Genomic DNA, 18,882 nt, shown 5'->3' with positions numbered 1-18,882 from the left:
CTACTTTATCAAATGCCTTACTGAAGTCCTAGTAAATTATATCTACAGCATTCCTCTGGTCCACTAGTTTTGTCACTTGGTCAAAGAATGTAATAAGATTTGTCTGGCATGATCTGTTTTTGACAAACCCATGTTGACTTTTAGTGATGACTTTGTTTGCATCAAGGTGTTCGCTGATTTGTTGTTTGATTATCTTTTCCAGAATCTTCCCAGGTATTGAGGTCAGGCTGATAGGTCTGTAGTTTCCTGGATCTATTTTTTTCCCTTTTTTGAAGATGGGAACTACATCAGCTCTCTTCCAGTCCTCTGGTAGTTCCCCAGTGCTCCAGGATCTTTGAAAAATCCTGCTGCAGCCCAAAGGCATGCCGGCCATCTTTGAGCAATAAGTTCAAGCTGTTTGGAGAAACGGGCCACTGGGTGAGACCGAGTACCAAGGGTCTGAGTAAAGACTCCAGCAGCCACCCCTTTGCTTTCAGCCACATATAAGGCGAACCGTTTCCTTGGTAGCCTGATACAAGGCTTAGCCATTCGAGCAAATATGGTGGCTTGTAACTTAGCAAGCAAAGCACAAACTGAAAGGGGCATAGGGCAGACTGGAAGGTAAAGAAATTCATGAGTAAGGCGAATACCACCCATAAAGCGTTCCAAAGGATTGAGTGTTGCAGCTGACACAGAATGGCCATTCGCCCCAAAGACCTGAAAGGTTTCTGAGGGGCTCATTTAATGCTGAATGCGATGCCCTTGTGTCAGTCAAAAAGGCTGTTGTTTTCCTCTGGTTCTGGAATTTGACCAGGGGTGAAGAGGAAGAATCATCCCTAAGGGCAGGGAGCCAAAGGCCCCCAGCCCCTCACCCAACCCCACTTATTTCTGGAGCATGGTTCTGGAACAGCAGCCTATAGTAAGGTTAGGAAGGGAACAGAAAAGACATTCCCTACTCCAGGGGCCAAATGTCATGCATATACAACACTGGTCCTGTTGTAGGGCAAAAGACTGCAGTGGGGGGTCAGGGTGGTGCCTGGAATCTGGGTGACATTGTCCCATTTCTCTCTTGAGGGGGCCCTACCACTCCTCACCATCCTCTTCCGCAAGCCCCACTTCTTCCCCCTTCGACTAGGGGCACCTGTTGCAAAGCCAGCAAGACAATATTTTGTTTTTCAGCCTTTTTAGCCCCCCCGGTTATCACTTCTGGTCATGTCATGTAGGCTTTATAAACTACTTGCAACAATTTTTCTATTGTTGGCTGAAGTCCCCTCCATCTTCTGTAATTCGCACGTAACATCTGGGGAGCTCAAGGAAGTCACTGGCAACTGATGAACATCATAAATTTTGCCCAAATTTTTCTCTTTAGGGAGGGCAATCTGCAATGCAGTGAGAACAGTGTCTTGGAAACCTTTTAAGTTGCAGGACAAAGGGCCTTCCTTTCTTTTTAACAGCATTTCCTACCAAACGTCTTTCCTCTGCTGTTAAAAAGATGTCCAGTTAGTGGAGGTCTGCCCAGTTAGTGGTATAAGTTTGAATAATGGACAGAACCAATTCAGAATATTTGTGGGGGTTTCAGTGTAAGAACTCAATCGGTCCTCCCATGCGTAACGGTTAGACGTGGAGAAGCGGGTATGAACCAGGACCTTATTAGTGTCTCCCCTTCCCCTGGCTACCTGCCCTGTGAGGGAGTAGATCCCCTTATCAGGTGATGGAGCAGAAGCGAAAGAGGAAAAGGTGGTGCCGCGGAAGGTCATCACAACCCACAGTCCTTAAGCACCTGCTTATTCTTGTGTAAGGTCCAAGAAAGTGCATATTAAGCTTGCTGATCATGATCCATGCCTCTTTAAGCATAGTCTCCCGTGGTTTCAAAAACTCCGAAATCTATGGATCCCCCCGTGGGCCAAAGAGTGGGTATGTCCTGGTGACAGAGAGCATTGTACTTAATTAGAGTTTCACTTTCATATCCCGATGGGTTTTAAGCTTACCAAAGTTCTTTTATGACACACTCAAGGGGGCTGAGGGCACATTCCTTCTTTTTATTCCTTGTAACAGGTCTTCCTGGGACTGAGCTCATGTGTTCAAGTCACTCACACCACTTGCACAGCCTGTTGGGTCACCAGAGATCCACTGACCTTTGGCTAAGACCAGTATCACGCCTAGGCCTGGTCAACAGCGGGAAATATATATAAGGAGCAACCACAAACCTCAGAGCAACCACAAGTTCAACACTCATAACCCGTTGGAGCACAAGAGTACAAGGTTAGCCCCCCCTTGCTTTCTAAACACCCCCAGACTTTGCGGGGGGTCTAGGTGTGGCTAAGGCAAACCCTTCCGCATAGCTCTGGTCATCGGTGGGAAATGATTCAAGGAAACAAGCACACATTTACACGTACACACAATCCCGTAGGCAATCCTGTGCAACAAAGCAATGTGTATCTTTGTACCTTGCATTATCTTCAGCCCTCCTGAGTATGCAGGAAGCAAGTAAAAGGCAACCAAGAAGAAAAAACCTGGTTCCTGTTAAAAACCACAGTGAAGAGTCAAGAAGGGGGGGAGCACCTCCAGAAAATCCCGGAGCGCTCTTGGCGCCTCCCCCTTTCCTGAGCCTCCCTGGGACCAAGCACCTCTCCTGGAAGCCTGGCTGGCCCAAAATGCTGGGCAGCTTCTGAGGTTTTCCTTGATAAAAAAAATACAGGAAACCAGAAGTTGCCTTTAAGCTTTACATTTTTATTCAGCTGAACAAAGACGGGCTCCTCTGAAAGAGAAAAGCCCCAAATGACAAGAAATCCTTGTATTTATTCCTTCTGATGACCTAAGCAATCCACCCGGCAAAGCTGGCACAGACAAGATAAAGATTTCGCCCAGTAAGTCTGGCACAGTGTAGATAAGAAGGGAGAAAGCAGAAGTAGCTAAAAATGTTCCCTTTTGGGGGGTTTCCCTAAAGACATCGTACGTTCCCGGGTGGGTTAGGAAATGGGGTGTTTTCCTTGCTGTCTTTTTCTGACCCTGCATCCATGACTCTGCAAGTGCCCAAAGTCAGCAGGTCCATCTGCACCTATCCAGAATTGATACTTCCTTTGCTGTCTCCTAATTCTGGGTCAACAGAGCAGGAAAATTTTCAATGGGGAGTAAGAGTTCTTCTGACACAGGGATTCACACTCCTGCCATCAGCCACTCCTACTCTCCGGGCGGTGGTGTGAAAAGGGATCGGGCCCTGCCCTCTTCTGGTAAAGTCTTCCTCCCTCCCCCCACTGCAAAAATGCTTTGTGGAAGAGAAGATCTGTCCTTGAAAGGGGTTCCATGAGGACTAGAATCTCTAATGGCTTTTTAACAGCCTCTCTGTGTCTCTGTTTCGGTCCCCAGGTTTTCAACTTGACTCTGTATCCTAGCTCAGTGGAAGGAATCCTCTCTAATTCCTTTATTCAGAACCTTGAGGACAATAATGTTAATTTGCTGAAGCTCCCAAATTGACAACAGGGAAGCAGGAAATCTTGATGGGGCAGCCGGAGAGGCAGGTTTCCTATCTTGTGTTTGCATTATACACAAAGATGCGTAATAAGAGAGACTGCAGGCCCATTGAGTGTAGAGCTGACACCTGTTTATTGCTCAGTATTGCATTCAGAATAATAGAGTAACACAACCACAATTGTGGTTCATCAAGCTCCCTGCGCCCTGTGCGTTCCCACAGAGAGGGCCTCCTCAGGGTGCCACCGATCAGAGAATGTCGATTGGTGGCCCCCAGGGGGAGATCCTTCTCTGTGGGCGCTCCGGAGCTGTGGAATCAGCTACCGGTAGAGCTCCGGATGGCGCCCGATCTTCGCTCCTTTCGCCGCGATCTTAAGACATTTCTGTTTGTACAAGCTGGCCTAGCCTGATGGGGATTGCTGGGGTTGTTTTATCTTTGGTCTTTTAATTTTTCTTGGGGTTTTTAGCACTGTATTTCCATTGTTTTTAACTAGGGCAATTGTTTAATCTTTTTTTAATGTTTGTATTTGCTATTTTATTCTGCCCTGTGAACCGCCCTGAGTCCTCAGGGAGAAGGGCGGTATATAAATGTTATTAAATTAAAATTAAATTAAAATTAATTGGAGGGGTTTTTCCCGTCCTGCAGAGACTTAGCATTGCTCTGTCTCCGTGCAATGAGAGGATGGGTAGTTCTTATATTTTTTGTCGTACGTATTCAGATTCTCTCCAAAGCAGATTGCCGCGACCCTGTCGCACTCACAAACAGCCCTCAGGCATGGGTCGTCGCCTCCTGCAGGCAGAACAAACCCTGGTTAATCCTGCCCACCCTCTCGGACGGCTCAGCCTAGGGCTGCAAATCCTGGCCTGGCCAGCTTGGTTCTGGCTCAGGGAGCATTTGAACCCAGGTCTCTGCATCCACTCACCACAGACGATATCCCCGTTCTCAAAGCTGTAGGAGTAGATGGACAGTTTGGGGTCGCAGCCGTTCACTCTCCCGTAACAGCAGTCGTGTACGAAGCAGCAGCTGGAGGGAGGGAGGGAGGGGGCAGGACAGAGTTAGCCGAAAGAGGGTCCCTGTCCAGCAGTGGGGGTGAGGTGCTGGCACCCCAAGATTGGAAAACGATTGGGGTGCCCACCGGTTCTGCAGAGACGCTCCCCGGTCCCAAGAACTCGTGTGAAATCATTTGCAATGGGGATATTTGGCAGAGGCAAAACGGTCTGTTTGTGTTTTTGCTTTGTTTGTGTGTATAAGTGTGCCTTCTCCAAGCTGGTTCCTTTCCAACATCTGGAGATGTGACAAATCCTGGATGGTGACTGAGGACGATGGGAGCTATTCTGGCGGCAGAGGAAGGGACTCTTCCACGCACAGATGGTCCTCGCCTTACAGCCACAGTTGAGCCCATTGCTGAGCAAGACAGTCGTTAAGTGAGTTTTGCCCCCTTTTTATAACCTTTCTACCCACTGCGTTTCTTAACTTAGCAGTTCTGAAGGGAATCCGGCTTCTTCCCCCTTGATTTTGCTTATCCAGAGGTCGCAAAAGGGGGATCACGGGAGCCCGGGACACTGTGACCGTCATAAACATGAGCCAGTTGCCAAGTGTCTGAATTTATTCCCCCCCCCCCCCGAAGGGAAGAAGTCTTCCTCACGGCCCTGCTGGGTGGCTTCCACCTTCTGCTCATTGGGCGTTACGGGCTTACCGGTCGGTGGCGTCCTGTGGCTTGCCTTTGCCCCCCCAGCCGCAGTAGCATCCGTAATTGCTGTAGGAAAGAAGAGCGCTCTTCTTCGTCATTTTGAAGATCATATTCCCGAACTGGTAAAGGTTCCCTTCAACTGGAAAAAGAGAGAAAGTTTCAGCCTCCCTCGACTTCTCTGTAGGGTTAATGGCAGATGCCGGCAGTCCTCGCTTAACGACCACAGCAAAACAAGATGTGGTGACATGATGCCTTGCTTAACGGTGAATTTTCTTGTCCTGATGTCGGTAAGTAAAGTCAAATACAACCTGTAACCCCTCCGCTTTACCTTCTGCGAAGAGAGCAGAACTAGCTGCCCATTTTACTGTTTTTCTTCACTCACCGCCTATCAGGCACACGGCCACTATCCAGAGAGTCCTCATCCTCCTGAATCCAGACCTGGAAATGAGCAGACCCCGTTAATGGCCTCCGCTTGTGAAAAGTCTGTAAAGTGGCCCTAGAAGGGTCACTAAACAAACGACTGTAAGTCAAGGATAACCTGCAGGCAAGCATCCGAATGAGAAGCCGGGCAGGGGGAAATGGCCAAGATGGGGCTACTTACAGCTGGCAGCCTTGTCTCAGAGTTGAAGGGGGTCCAGAAGCACCTCCAGGCTCCCTCTGCTCCTCTGGCCCCCGAAGATGCGGCTGGCACCTTTTATGTGGCAGGGGAGGGACTTCCCCACTACACCCGGCAGGTGATCCTCGCTGTCACCTGGCGGGCCACCTTCACAAAGCTCTCTGGGTGGCTCCCCTTCCCGTCTCCAAGCTCCCCCCCTTCTAACACTGATGATCTTACCCAGTTGTGTCATGAAACACCTACCATGCAAGCCCCAGGCTGAGAAGGCACCCAGCACCCCAACAGCCTCACTCTGGCGTCAGTGTGCCCCCAGGTACAGACAGATTCACCCATCGGATGCAAAAATGCCCTCCCAGCCACCCACCCGGCCCCCTCAAGATACCTGGGTGCTGGAGGAGCCCTCTGGGGTTGCTATCTCGGCCCTAAACGTCGGGGCAATAAGTTGCACCAAGCCTCCATGGATCATGGTCAGGTCTAGAAAACAATGATGGTTGAAATCCCAGGAAGTGAGAAGCATCCCAGACTAGATTTGTGGGTTTGTCTCGCGTGTACCAGGACTTCATGGCCTTTAAACCAGGGGTCTCCAAACCTGGCCACATTAAGAGTTGTGGACTTCAATTCCCAGAATTACATGCTGGCTAACTGAGGAATTCTGGGAGTGGTAACCCACAAGGCTTAAATTGGCCAGGTTTGGAGAAACCTGCTTTAAACCACGATGAAACTTTATTAGTGATGTCCTGCGATTGATACATTGTCATTTTCACTGCAGCATGCCAACTGAATGCCTGAAGGAATATTACATAAAGTCTTTGATTTATGACCTCAATTGGACCAACCACAATTTGGTCACTAAATGTGCCCAATTTCATTTCCCACCGTCGCTGAACAATGCCAGCCTCCCTCACTGGCTTGCCGCTGTCCCTGGTCCTGAATGTTAACATCCCTCTCAGAGCCCACTGCCAAAGCTGGATTCGCAAATTAGGCTTAGTCTGTGACGTAATCCAGCCCCAAACCCTGGCTTGTGCTCTGAGGCATTACACGAATCCTGCTAATTGTGTCTTGTTCATGGTTAAAATAAGAGGCCGTCTTCCCTGAGGGGCAGCGGTCCACCCCAAATTTGAAAGGGCGGTTCTTAAACAGCATCCCTTGATCGAAAAGTAATCAGGGGCGAAAATGGTCCTCACTTAATGACCGGTTGCTTAGGGACAGTTAGAAGTTACAATGGAAATAAAATAAATGGGATTCAAACTCCTTTTACCCCCTCGGTGAAATAGGTGACAAATGAAGAAATAAATTTTGGCTGCTCAGCAACCAATCTGCATTTATGGCTTTTTGCAAGCATCCTGCAGACCCCTGGCCTCTATGAGTTTTTGTTTTCTGCTCAAAATTGTTTATTTTCAGACAAAAAAATGCCCATTGTGGACGGCTTTGTTTGGATAACGACCGTTGCAAAAATTTTCATAAACTCTTGTCAGTTGTAAGTCAAGGACCACCCATAATGCTATATGGAAACGCGGGCACCGTGCTGCATGATGCAAAGGGCCAGGTCAGCTGATCTTCCCGGCCCCCTCCAGTCATGTGGACTTTAAGCCCCAGCATCCCCAGTCAGCCTGGATTTTGCAGGGGATTCTGGGACCTTTTCACTGTTAACCAAGTTTGTGCTGACATGGTTTGTGTTCCCACGTACCGCAAGTGACGGTGTCTTTCCTGACGGAGTAGAAATATTTCTCCATTTTGGGTTTGCAGTGGCACCGCGACAGGGCCTGATAGCAGCAGTCATGAACTCGGCAGCACCTGGAAGCAAGGAACAGAGCCACAATTGTGTGGACAAGGTAACAACGTCACTGTATCCGTCTCGGCATCCGGGGCCGTTGGGCACCTGCCTGGGACAATATTTTGAAAGCATACTCTTAAAACGTGAGCGGAGCTGGGTGGCTTTGTGGTTTTCACGGGGAATAACTTGTTTAAGGTCACTTCGGGACCCGGGGCCGCCCCGCCCGTCTCTGGTTCTTGAATTTTATCCACTGTTACTTTGAACGGTCATGGATGTGGAGTTTTAGCTACTTGCAAGTATTTGTGGGTGCTTTCTCTGGAGAGAATGAGGCTTTCCCTGTGGAAGTAATGAGGCGTGTGAGGTGGTTGAGGCCCTCCTGAAGGGAATTATTCCCCCTTTTCTCTTTCCCATACCAAGGCTTTGGCTCTGACGATGGCCCCACTGATGTAATCAGAAAGAAGAAATACAAGGATTTCTTGTCATTCGCGGCTTCTCTCTTTAGAGGAGCCCGTCTTTGTTCAGCTGAATAAACACGTAAAGCTTAAAGGCAACTTCTGGATACGTGTATTTGTTTTACCAAGAAAACCTCAGAACCTGCGCAGCAGCTCCTTTCTTTGTATTGCGGTTTTTAAAACTTCCTCCAGCATTTTCTTCTTGTATAGGCGTGACATTTGTCCCCTGGAGCAGCGATTGTCTTTTACGCTCCCTTCGTAGCCTTCCTATCGGCTGCTGCTCCAGAACCATGCTCCAGAAGTAAGTGGGGTTAGGTGAGGGGCTGGGGGCCTTTGGCTCCCTGCCCTTAGGGATGATTCTTCCTCTTCACCCCTGGTCAAATTCCAGAACCAGAGGAAAACAACAGCCTTTTTGACTGAGACAAGGGCATCGCGTTCAGCATTAAATGAGCCCCTCGGAAACCTTCCAGGTCTTTGGGGCGAGTGGCCATTCTGTGTCAGCTGCAACACTCAACCCTTTGGAAGGCTTCATGGGTGGTCTTCGCCTTACTCATCAATTTCTTTACCTTCCAGTCTGCCCTATGCCCCTTTCAGTTTGTGCTTTGCTTGCTAAGTTACAAGCCACCATCTTTTTTCTTAAGCTTTTTTTTATTACTTCTTTTTTCCTTACATACATATGTTAATTTTTCAACCAGCGTGCAGTCTGGGTTCAAAAAACGCTAATACATAGTCAAATCCTACTCTTTGGTTCTTTCCTCCAGCCATTTCTAGAATGACTCCCAGCTTTGGTAGTATTCTGCTTCTTCTTTGTCTTCCAATCTCACAGTTAGTCTGTCCATCTCAGCGCATTCCAATATTCTTTTAATTACTTCTTCCTGTGGTGCTATTCCCTCATTTTTCCAGTATTGCGCGAAAGTTATTCTTGCTGCTGTTGTAACATGTAGAACCAAAATATAAACTTTGCTGATTAATCTTTTCTGGTATTATACCTAATAAAAAAAATTCAGGATTAAAAATACTACATGCTCTCCCCACATTTTTTCTAACCAAGCGTGTATTTTTTTCCAATAAGCCTTTGCTTTACCACATGTCCACCAGATATGATAATACGTGCCTGGATTATGTTTACATTTCCAACATCTATCTGATACATTTTTAAACATTTTTGCTAATCTTGCTGGTGGCAGGTGCCATCTATAAAATATTTTATATAAATTTTCTTTATACGCAGTTGACATTGTCAGTTTATAATTTCTCTCCTATGGTTTTTGCCATTTTTCAAGTTCTATATTACAGTATAACCAAAGTTTTTCACCCACCTTGTCATTTTTTCTTTAGTTTGTTCGCTTTCCATCTCCAAAATTAACACAAAGTTATGCATTTTCTTAATTAAGTTTCTCATCAGAGGTTAACAATATCTTATCAAATACAGTTTGTTCTTTATAAAACCCATACAGTTTCACATCTTTTTCATATCTATTTTGAATTTGTAACTGTACCCACCATGACAGGTTGATGCCCTGATTTTCCAGTTCTTGTTTCGATTTTAATGTCCCATCAGTATTTAAAATATCTCTATATGTCCAATTGTTTTCAAAATCTGCCAAATTTGGATGTGAAAAAGCTTCCGTCGTTGATAGCCACCCTGGAATTTTTACATATATTTTAGTTTTGATTTTTTTTCCCATACTGTTATCAAAGCATTTCTAATATAGTGATTTTGGAAATACGTACGAATTTTTTTTCCCGTACCACAAAAAAGCGTGCCATCCCAATTGTAAGTCATGTCCCTCCAAATAGAACAACCTTTTATTCCTAAGAGTGATCCATTCTTTCACCCCTGTTAATACAGATGCTTGATAATACAAAGCCCACTCGGGTAGTCCAAAACCTCCATTTTCCTTAGCTTCTTGCAACGTTTTCATCTTTCCTTACCAAACAAACTTCAAAATTAATGAATTTAACTCTTTGAAGATTTTTTTCTCAAGTTTTATCGGAATTGTTTGAAATAAAAATAAGATCTTAGGGAATATATTCATTTTAACTGTAGCAACTCTTCCTAGTAATGACAGTTGTAAGTCCTTCCACTTTTCCAAATCTAATTTTGTTTCTTTCAATAGCCTTATGTAATTGTCTTCTTTTATTGTTGAGCATTTGGCTTATAAATGTATACCCAAATATTAACCGTTTTCACTATCTGTACCTCTATTGATTCTGACAATTGGTTTGTTTTTTTTTGCTTATCCGTGAAATTCTTTACTATTATCTTAGTTTTTTCTTTGTTTATTTTTAATCCCGGTATTTCTCCATACTGTTCTATCTTTCCCCACAATTTGGGAATCATCTCCAGGGTTTCTTCCAAAATAAATACTAAATCATCAGCAAATGCTTGTAGTTGATATGTTTCACCCTTTGTCCCCAACCCTTTAATTTCTGTATCTTGTCTAATATTTCTATTTAAAACTTCCAAAGTGAAAATGAATAACAGAGGGGATAGTGGGCCTCCTTGCCTTGTGCTTTTTCTTATTTCAAAGCTCTCAGTACGTTCTCCATTCACAATCACATTCCTTGCTCCAGGGGCCAAATGTCATGCATATACAATACTGGTCCTGTTGTAGGGCAAAGGACTGCAGTGGGGGGTCAGGTGGTGCCTGGAATCTGGGTGACATTGTCCCATTTCTCTCTTAAGGGGGCTCTACCTCTCCTCGCCATCCTCTTCCGCGAGCCCCACTTCTTCCCCCTTCGACTAGGGGCACCTGTTGCAAAACTTAAGCCAGCAAGATGATATTTTGTTTTTCAGCCTTTTTAGCCCCCCCGGTTATCACTTCTGGTCATGTCACGTAGGCTTTATAAACTCCTTCCAACAATTTTTCTATTGTCAGCTGAAGTCCCCTCCATCTTCTGTCATTCGCACGTAACATCTGGGGCGCTGAAGGAAGTCACTGGGACTTTCAGCTGGCAACTTATGAACATCATAAATTTTGCCCAAATTTTTCTCTTTAGGGAGGGCAATCTGAAATGCAGTGAGAACAGTGTCTTGGAAACTTTTTAAGTTGCAGGACAAAGGGCCTTCCTTTCTTTTTAACATCATTTCCTACCAAACGTCTTTCCTCTGCTGTTAAAAAGACGTCCAGTATGCCTCTGAGGTCTGCCCACTTAGTGGTATAAGTTCGAATAATGGACAGAACCAATTCAGAATATTTGTGGGGGGTTTCAGTGTAAAAACTCAATCAGTCCTCCCATGCATAACGGTTAGACGTGGAGAAGCGAGTATGAACCAGGACCTTATTAGTGTCTCCCCTTCCCCTGGCTACCTGCCCTGTGAGGAAGTAGATCCCCTTATCAGGTGATGGAGCAGAAGCGAAAGAGGAAAAGGTGGTGCCGCGGAAGGTCATCACAACCCACAGTCCTTAAGCACCTGCTTATTCTTGTGTAAGGTCCAAGAAAGTGCATATTAAGCTTGCTGATCATGATCCATGCCTCTTTAAGCATAGTCTCCCGTGGTTTCAAAAACTCCGAAATCTATGGATCCCCCCGTGGGCCAAAGAGTGGGTATGTCCTGGTGACAGAGAGCATTGTACTTAATTAGAGTTTCACTTTCATATCCCGATGGGTTTTAAGCTTACCAAAGTTCTTTATGACACTTCCTTCTTTTTATTCCTTCTAACAAGTCTTCCTGGGACTGAGCCCATGTGTTCAAGTCACTCACACCACTTGCACAGCCTGTTGGGCCTCCAGAGATCCACTGACCAGTATCACGCCTAGGCGTGGTCAACAGCGGGAAATATATATAAGGAGCAACCCCAAACCTCAGAGCAACCACAAGTTCAACACTCACAACCCGTTGGAGCACGAGAGTACAAGGTTAGCCCCCCTTGCTTTCTAAACACCCCCAGACTTTGGGGGGCCTGTCTAGGTGTGGCTAAGGCAAACCCTTCCTTATAGCTGTGGTCAAAGGTGGGAAATGATTCAAGGAAACAAGCACACATTTACACGTACACACAGTCCCGTAGACAATCCTGTGCAACAAAGCAATGTGTATCTTTGTATCTTGCATTATCTTCAGCCCTCCTGAGTATGCAGGAAGCAAGTAAAAGGCAACCAAGAAGAAAATACCTGGTTCCTGTTAAAAACCACAGTGAAGAGTCAAGAAGGGGGGGAGCACCTCCAGGAAATCCCGGAGCGCTCTTGGCGCCTCCCCCTTTCCTGAGCCTCCCTGGGACCAAGCACCTCTCCTGGAAGCCTGGCTCGCCCAAAATGCTGGGCAGCTTCTGAGGTTTTGCTTGATAAAAAAATACAGGAAACCAGAAGTTGCCTTTAAGATTTACGTTTTTATTCAGCTGAACAAAGACGGGCTCCTCTGAAAGAGAAAAGCCCCGAATGACAAGAAATCCTTGTATTTATTCCTTCTGATGACATAAGCAATCCACCCGGCAAAGCTGGCACAGACAAGATAAAGATTTCACCCAGTAAGTCTGGCACAGTGTATTTAAGAAGGGAGAAAGCAGAAGTAGCTAAAAATGTTCCCTTTTGGGGGCTTTCCCTAAAGACGTCGTACGTTCCCGGGTGGGTTAGGAAATGGGGTGTTTTCCTTGCTGTCTTTTTCTGACCCTGCATCCATGACTCTGGAAGTGCCCAAAGTCAGCAGGTCCATCTGCACCTATCCAGAATTGATACTTCCTATGCTGTCTCCTAATTCCGGGTCAACAGAGCAGGAAAATTTTCAATGGGGAGTAAGAGTTCTTCTGACACAGGGATTCACACTCCTGCCATCAGCCACTCCTACATTCCGGGCGGTGGTGTGAAAAGGGATCGGGCCCTGCCCTCTTCTGGTAAAGTCTTCCTCCCTCCCCCCACTGCAAAAATGCTTTGTGGAAGAGAAGATCTGTCCTTGAAAGGGGTTCCATGAGGACTAGAATCTCTAATGGCTTTTTTACAGCCTTTCTGTGTCTCTGTTCCGGTCCCCAGGTTTTCAACTTGACTCTGTATCCTAGCTCAGTGGAAGGAATCCTCTCTAATTCCTTTATTCAGAACCTTGAGGACAATAATGTTAATTTGCTGAAGCTCCCAAATTGACAACAGGGAAGCAGGAAATCTTGATGGGGCAGCCGGAGAGGCAGGTTTCCTATCTTGTGTTTGCATTATACACAAAGATGCATAATAAGAGAGACTGCAAGCCGATGGAGTGCAGAGCTGGCACCTGTTTATTGCTCAGTATTGCATTCAGAATAATAGAGTAACACAACCACAATTGTGTAATTGGAGGGGTTTTTCCCGTCCTGCAGAGACTTAGCATTTGTCTGAATTCTCCTGGCAATTAGAGGATGAGTAGTTCTTATATTTTTTGTTGTACGTATTCATATTCTTTTGAAAGCAGATTGCCGCAACCCTGTCGCACTCACAAATGTGCCTGAGGCAACCGTACTTGTTTCCTGCAGGCAGAGCAAACCCTGGTTAATCCTGCCCACTCTCTCGGATGGCTCAGCCTACGGCTGCAAATCCTGACCTGGCCACCAGAGGGCAGCCAAGATGCAGGGAATCCTGATTTGTGACCCCCCTGGTGGACTGGAGTTTTGCATCCCAGAGCAGCTTACATAAAGCCACTGCAGGCTGCCCAAAGATGATGAAAGGATCAACCCCAGCTTGGTTCTGGCTCGGGAAGCATTTGAACCCAGGTCTGTGCATCCACTCACCACAGACGATATTCCCGTTCTGAAAGTTGTAGGAGTAGGTGGACAGTTTGGGGTCGCAACCATTCGCTCTCCCGTAGCAGCAGTCGTGTACGAAGCAGCAGCTGGAGGGAGGGAGGGAAGGAGGGGGCAGGACAGAGTTAGCCGAAAGAGGGTCCCTGTCCAGCAATGGGGGTGAGATGCTGGCACCCCAAGATTGGAAAACGATTGGGGTCCCCATCGGTTGTGCAGAGAGGCTCCCAGGTCCCAAGAACTCATGTGAAATCATTTGCAATGGGGATATTTTGCAGAAGCAAAATGGTTTTTGTGTATATGTTTCTGTGTCTCCCTTCTCCAAGTTGGTTCCTTTCCAATATGTGGAGATGTGACAAATCCTGGATGGCGACTGAGGACGATGGGAGCTATTCTGGCGGCAGAGGAAGGGACTCTTCCATGCACAGATGGTCCTCGCCTTACAGCCACAGTTGAGCCCATTGCTGAGCAAGACAGTTGTTAAGTGAGTTTTGCCCCCTTTTTATGACCTTTCTACCCACTGCGTTTCTTAACTTAGCAGTTCTGAAGGGAATCTGGCTTCTTCCCCCTTGATTTTGCTTATCCAGAGTTTGCAAAGGGGCATCACGGGAGCCCGGGACACTGTGACCGTCATAAACATGAGCCAGTTGCCGAGTGTCTGAATTTATTTTAGCCTCCTCCACCCCCACCGAAGGGAAGAAGGCTTTCTCACGGCCCTGCGGGAGGGCTTCCACCTTCTGCTCGTTGGGCGTTATGGGCTTACCGGTCGGTGGCGTCCTGTGGCTTGCCTTGGCCCCCCCAGCCGCAGTAGCATCCGTAAGAGAGGTAGGACCAAACAGCATGTTTCCCCACCATATGGTTGATCATGTTTCCGAATTGGAAAAGGTTCCCTTCAACTGGAAAAAGAGAGAAAGTTTCAACCTCCCTCGGCTTCTCTGTAGGGTTAATGGCAGATGCTGGCAGTCCTCGCTTAATGACCACAGCAAAACGTGATGTGGTAACATGATGCCTCGCTTAACGGTGAATTTTCCTGTCCTGATGTCGGTAAGTAAAGTCAAAGACAACCTGTAACCCCTCCGTTTTACCTTCTGCGAAGAGAGCAGAACTAGCTGCCCACTTTACTATTTTTCTTCACTCACCGCCCATCAGCCACACGGCCACTATCCAGAGAGTCCTCATCCTCCTGAATCCAGACCTGGAAGTGAGCAGACCCCGTTAATGGCCTCCGCTGGTGAAAAGTCTGGAAAGTGGCCCTAGAAGGGTCACTAAACAAACGGCTGTAAGTCAAGGATAACCTGCAGGCAAGCATCCGAAGGAGAAGCCGGGCAGGGGGAAATGGCCAAGATGGGGCTACTTACAGCTGGCAGCCTTGTCTCAGAGTTGAAGGGGGTCCAGAAGCACCTCCAGGCTCCCTCTGCTCCTCTGGCCCCCGAAGACGCGGCTGGCACCTTTTATGTGGCAGGGGAGGGACTTCCCCACTACACCCGGCAGGTGAGCCTCGCTGTCACCAGGCGGGCCACCTTCAGAAAGCTCTCCGGGTGGCTCCCCTTCCCGTCTCCAAACGAGGAACCTGAACCTCCGTCCCTTGGGGCAGCCTCGGGTGGCAGATGGAGTTGGGGTCTCATGGGTGAGATTGAGGAGGGGGCATGCAGCTCTTGAGTAGGATCCCTTAAGAACAGGCAGTTCTCTGTTGGGTCCACCCAACCGCAGAGCATTTTCCTAATCTGGGTGTGCCAGATGTTTGGGTAAAATGAAGCCATAAGTTGGAATTCGTTCCTGGGACCTTAAGGCCTTAAAACAGCCAAGTGAATTTCCGCTTCTTCCCAACTGCTGCGTTTCATAGCACTGACGAACAGTTTTGGAAACCTTGAAAGGGGGTCTGTCTTGAGGGACCCCCTCTTTTCAATTTCCCAGTGGTGGATTAATCCATTAGAAATAAATCCTGCAATTTAATGTAGTAGTCCTCGAATTACAGCCAGAACTGAGCAGCAAAAAACCCATACTCCTCCTCCTCCTCCTCTCTGCAGCCCCCCTCCCTTCTACCACTGATGATCTTACCCCGTGGTGTCATGAAACACCTGCCAGGCAAGCCCCAGGCTCAGAGGGCACCCAGCACCCCACCAGCCTCACTCTGGCGTCAGTGTGCCCCCAGGTACAGACAGTTTGGCCCATCGGATGCAAAAATGCCCTCCCAGCCACCCACCCAGCCCCCTCAAGATCCCCGGGTGCTGGAGGAGCCTTCTGGGGTTGCTATCTCGGCCCTAAACGTCGGGGCAATAAGTTACCTCCCCTTTTTGTGCGAAAAATATTGTGTCTCAGATGTGTGGGACCCGAGTCTCCCCACGCAAAGACGAGAGTTTTTTATTTCTCCATTTCTGGTTTGAGACCAGTTGGCACTGCTGCCTGCAATCGAAGAGACCCATCAGTGGAGGAGAGGGGACCCCAAGGAAAAAGACTTGAGGAGGGGGGAGAAGGGGTGCAGGAGGAGGCAGGGAGTGCCCTTGAGGGAAGCCTAGCATTGCAAGGGAGCCTAGAGGTCTTCTAGTCTGACCCCCTTTCCAACTGATGAGCCTGCAATGTCTTCAAATTGACTAATTAAGAACTCATCCCATCTGACCCCCTCCCCGTGTATCTGCCTCCCTCCTTTGCCATCTTGCATTAAAATGATTTCATTTTGTATGCTTTTCTTTTTTTTTAATTGAAAAGTTTTACAATACATTTTTTAAAAAAACAAAACCCCTCCCAACCCCTTCCCCCCTCCCCAAACCTCCCCAACTCTTCCCTCCCCTCCCCCTCCCCCCTCCCCGACTTCCCAGAGCTAAATACAGAGTATAAAAATACAAACAAACAAACATAATCTACAATATGCAAACGACAATAAAATATTAAATTCTATCGCACTTTAACTCTTAATAAAATAACTACAAACAATTTATATATCACATAAATCCAATACTTATTCAAATGCTAGGTGAAATTTTTTAGTCCCATATTTATTCTGGATGTAATCAATCCATCTTCGCCACTCCACAATATATCTCTGTTGCGAATGGTCTTTCAAGTATGCTGAGATCTTTGCCATTTCCGCCAAATTGGAAACTTAAAGTCCATTCTTCTATAGTCGGCAGTTCTTCCTTCTTCCAATATTGCGCTACTAAAAGTCTCACTGCCATAATTAAATTCAACATCAACTTAGTGTCCACAACGGTAGTATCTGTAATAATGCCCAGTAAAAACAATTGCGGACAAAACTTTATCCTTTTCTTAAATATTTTTTGCATATTCCACCAATTTTAATCCAAAAAGCTTTGACCTTTTTACAAGTCCACCATATATGAAAATACATTGCATCCTCACAACCACGCCGCCAACATTTGGGCTGGCAGTTCGGATACATACTTGCTAATTTTTTAAGATCTAAATGCCACCTATAAACATTTTATAAAAATTCTCTCTTAAATTTTGGACCTGGGTAAATTTTACATTTCTCACCCAAATCTTTTCCCAAGTATCCATTGTAATAACTTCTTGAAAATTCTGAGCCCACTTTATCATACAGTCTTTAACAAGTTCCGTCTCTGAATCAATTTCTATCAATGCAAGATATATCCTTTTAATATGTGCTTGACCTTGATCTCCAATTTGCTTTACCAAATTTTCATCAATCATTGAGAAACCAATTTTCTGGTCTTCTTTCCACCTAGCCTGTAATTGCCCATACTGAAACCAGGTTTGTACAATCTTTTCTTCTTTTAAAATATTATATGGCTTTAATTGCCATACATTCCTCTCAAAACTCAAAATTTCCTTATATGTAATCGCGTCATGTTTAAATCCAACATTTATATTTTCTATTGCGTGTTTGGGTATTGCCCAAATAGGTATCTTATAATTTAACTTGTGTCTGTACTTTTTCCAAACTCGCAACAGAGCATACCTTAAAATATGTATCTTGAACACATTGTCCACCTTCTTATCATACAATAAATATGCATGCCATCCAAATAGCAAATCATGGCCCTCAAGATTTAATAATCTCACTTGTGTTAAATTAAGCCAATCACTTATCGCTGACAAGGCAGCAGCTAGTATGCTTTTCTTATATTGGATAGTTTTAATGCTTTTTATGCCGCAAGGCGCCCAAAGTCATTTGATACAAGATGGACGGCAAATAGGTTTCATAAGAAATAAATAAACAAAACTGTACAAATATGGTTGCAAAACCCTCTACGGTAAGATGGGTGGCAGATAAACTTCATAATAAAGAAATAAAAATTGGATCCCAGCCAGGTGCTGAATTTACCCATCAGGCTGCCTGCGGAGTCACCTTGTGGCTGCATTTTCCCACTCAGATTTATTCTTGCTGCATTTGGAGGGGTGTTTAGAGGGCCGTGTGAATGCTGCCTGCCGATCTTCACCGTGTATAAATTCCCAGGAAACCTAGAAGGGCCGGGAATTCTAGTCTGGTGGGCAGCTTTGGCTGGGATCTTTCAAAATCCTCCTTTCCAGTTGTTCTAGAAAGCAGATTCCCAGGATCGGGGTCAATGGGGTTGCTGATCCAGAGAGGAGATCTCTCTGTCTTGCTGCCTGTCTTTCTGCGTGTTTGTATGTGTGTGCGTTCGTGCGTGCCCCAAGATAGCTCCTGCAAGCTTCCTACTCCCAACTCAACCCACCACACTGGATCTCCCCCCAGCGGTAACTGTAGCGGGAGCAGGTGATTCGGGTACTTCAGTGACCATATGGTAAAGTTGCACCAAGCCTCCATGGATCATGGTCAACTCTGGAAAACAATGATGGTTGAAATCCCGGGAAGTGAGAAGCATCCCAAACTAGATTTGTGGGTTTCTCTCGCGTGAACCAGGACTTCGTAGCCTTTAAACCAGGGCTCTCCAAACCTGGCCACATTAAGAGTTGTGGACTTCAATTCCCAGAATTACACACTGGCTGGCTGAGGAACTCTGGGAGCGGGAACCCACAAGAAACCTGCTTTAAACCACGATGAAACTTAATTTATTAGTGATGTCCTGCGATTGATACATTGTCATTTTCAGTGCAGCATGCCAACTGAACGCATGAAGGAATATTACAGAAAGTCTTTGATTTATGACCTCAGTTGGACCAACCACAATTTGGTCACTAAATGTGCCCAATTTCATTTCCCACCGTCGCTGAACAAAGCCAGCCTCCCTCATTGGCTTGC

The 18,882-nt window shown here is 46.4% G+C and overlaps 3 protein-coding genes across 10 annotated transcripts in view; 1 reads left to right on the top strand and 2 right to left on the bottom strand.

Moving 5' to 3' along the window:
• OTUD3 (OTU deubiquitinase 3) overlaps positions 1 to 18,882 on the top strand; it is a 55,750-nt gene that overhangs the window by 14,931 nt on the left and 21,937 nt on the right. Inside the window, exons 8-9 of one of the 8 annotated variants that reach the window (XR_014028189.1) lie at positions 2,035 to 2,241; positions 3,346 to 3,482. The exons of 4 other annotated variants lie outside the window; for them this stretch is intronic. Coding sequence is in view for 2 of the 4 variants with exons in the window: in XM_081341148.1 (XP_081197274.1) it covers positions 11,668 to 11,844; positions 12,047 to 12,074 (205 nt within the window). In the remaining 2 variants the exon portion in view is untranslated. Of the gene's footprint in view, positions 1 to 2,034; positions 2,242 to 2,442; positions 2,915 to 3,345; positions 3,483 to 7,945; positions 8,080 to 11,667; positions 11,845 to 12,046; positions 13,310 to 18,882 lie in introns of those variants that run through there. 3 more of the 8 variants (XR_014028190.1, XM_081341148.1, XM_081341157.1) reach the window with 3 other exon arrangements.
• Positions 3,559 to 5,873, bottom strand: LOC308675681 (neutral phospholipase A2 ammodytin I2). Its single transcript, XM_081341173.1, has 6 exons — positions 5,740 to 5,873; positions 5,521 to 5,576; positions 5,145 to 5,277; positions 4,371 to 4,471; positions 4,065 to 4,237; positions 3,559 to 3,633 (listed from the first exon to the last, which is right to left on the bottom strand). Exons 2-5 carry the CDS (start codon positions 5,558 to 5,560, stop codon positions 4,098 to 4,100), a joined length of 414 nt encoding a protein of 137 aa, XP_081197299.1. The 5' UTR covers positions 5,561 to 5,576; positions 5,740 to 5,873; the 3' UTR covers positions 3,559 to 3,633; positions 4,065 to 4,097.
• On the bottom strand, positions 13,164 to 15,185 carry LOC308675680 (basic phospholipase A2 Pla2Vb). The gene is made up of 5 exons (XM_081341172.1): positions 15,041 to 15,185; positions 14,822 to 14,877; positions 14,446 to 14,578; positions 13,674 to 13,774; positions 13,164 to 13,412 (listed from the first exon to the last, which is right to left on the bottom strand). Exons 2-5 carry the CDS (start codon positions 14,859 to 14,861, stop codon positions 13,270 to 13,272), a joined length of 417 nt encoding a protein of 138 aa, XP_081197298.1. The 5' UTR covers positions 14,862 to 14,877; positions 15,041 to 15,185; the 3' UTR covers positions 13,164 to 13,269.

The sequence above is a fragment of the Vipera berus genome (genome assembly GCF_964194415.1).
Source record: "Vipera berus genome assembly, chromosome: 17".
Taxonomy (NCBI): Eukaryota; Metazoa; Chordata; class Lepidosauria; order Squamata; family Viperidae; genus Vipera; species Vipera berus.
Note: the sequence above shows the minus strand (reverse complement) of the source record. Positions and strands in the feature narration are given on the sequence as shown.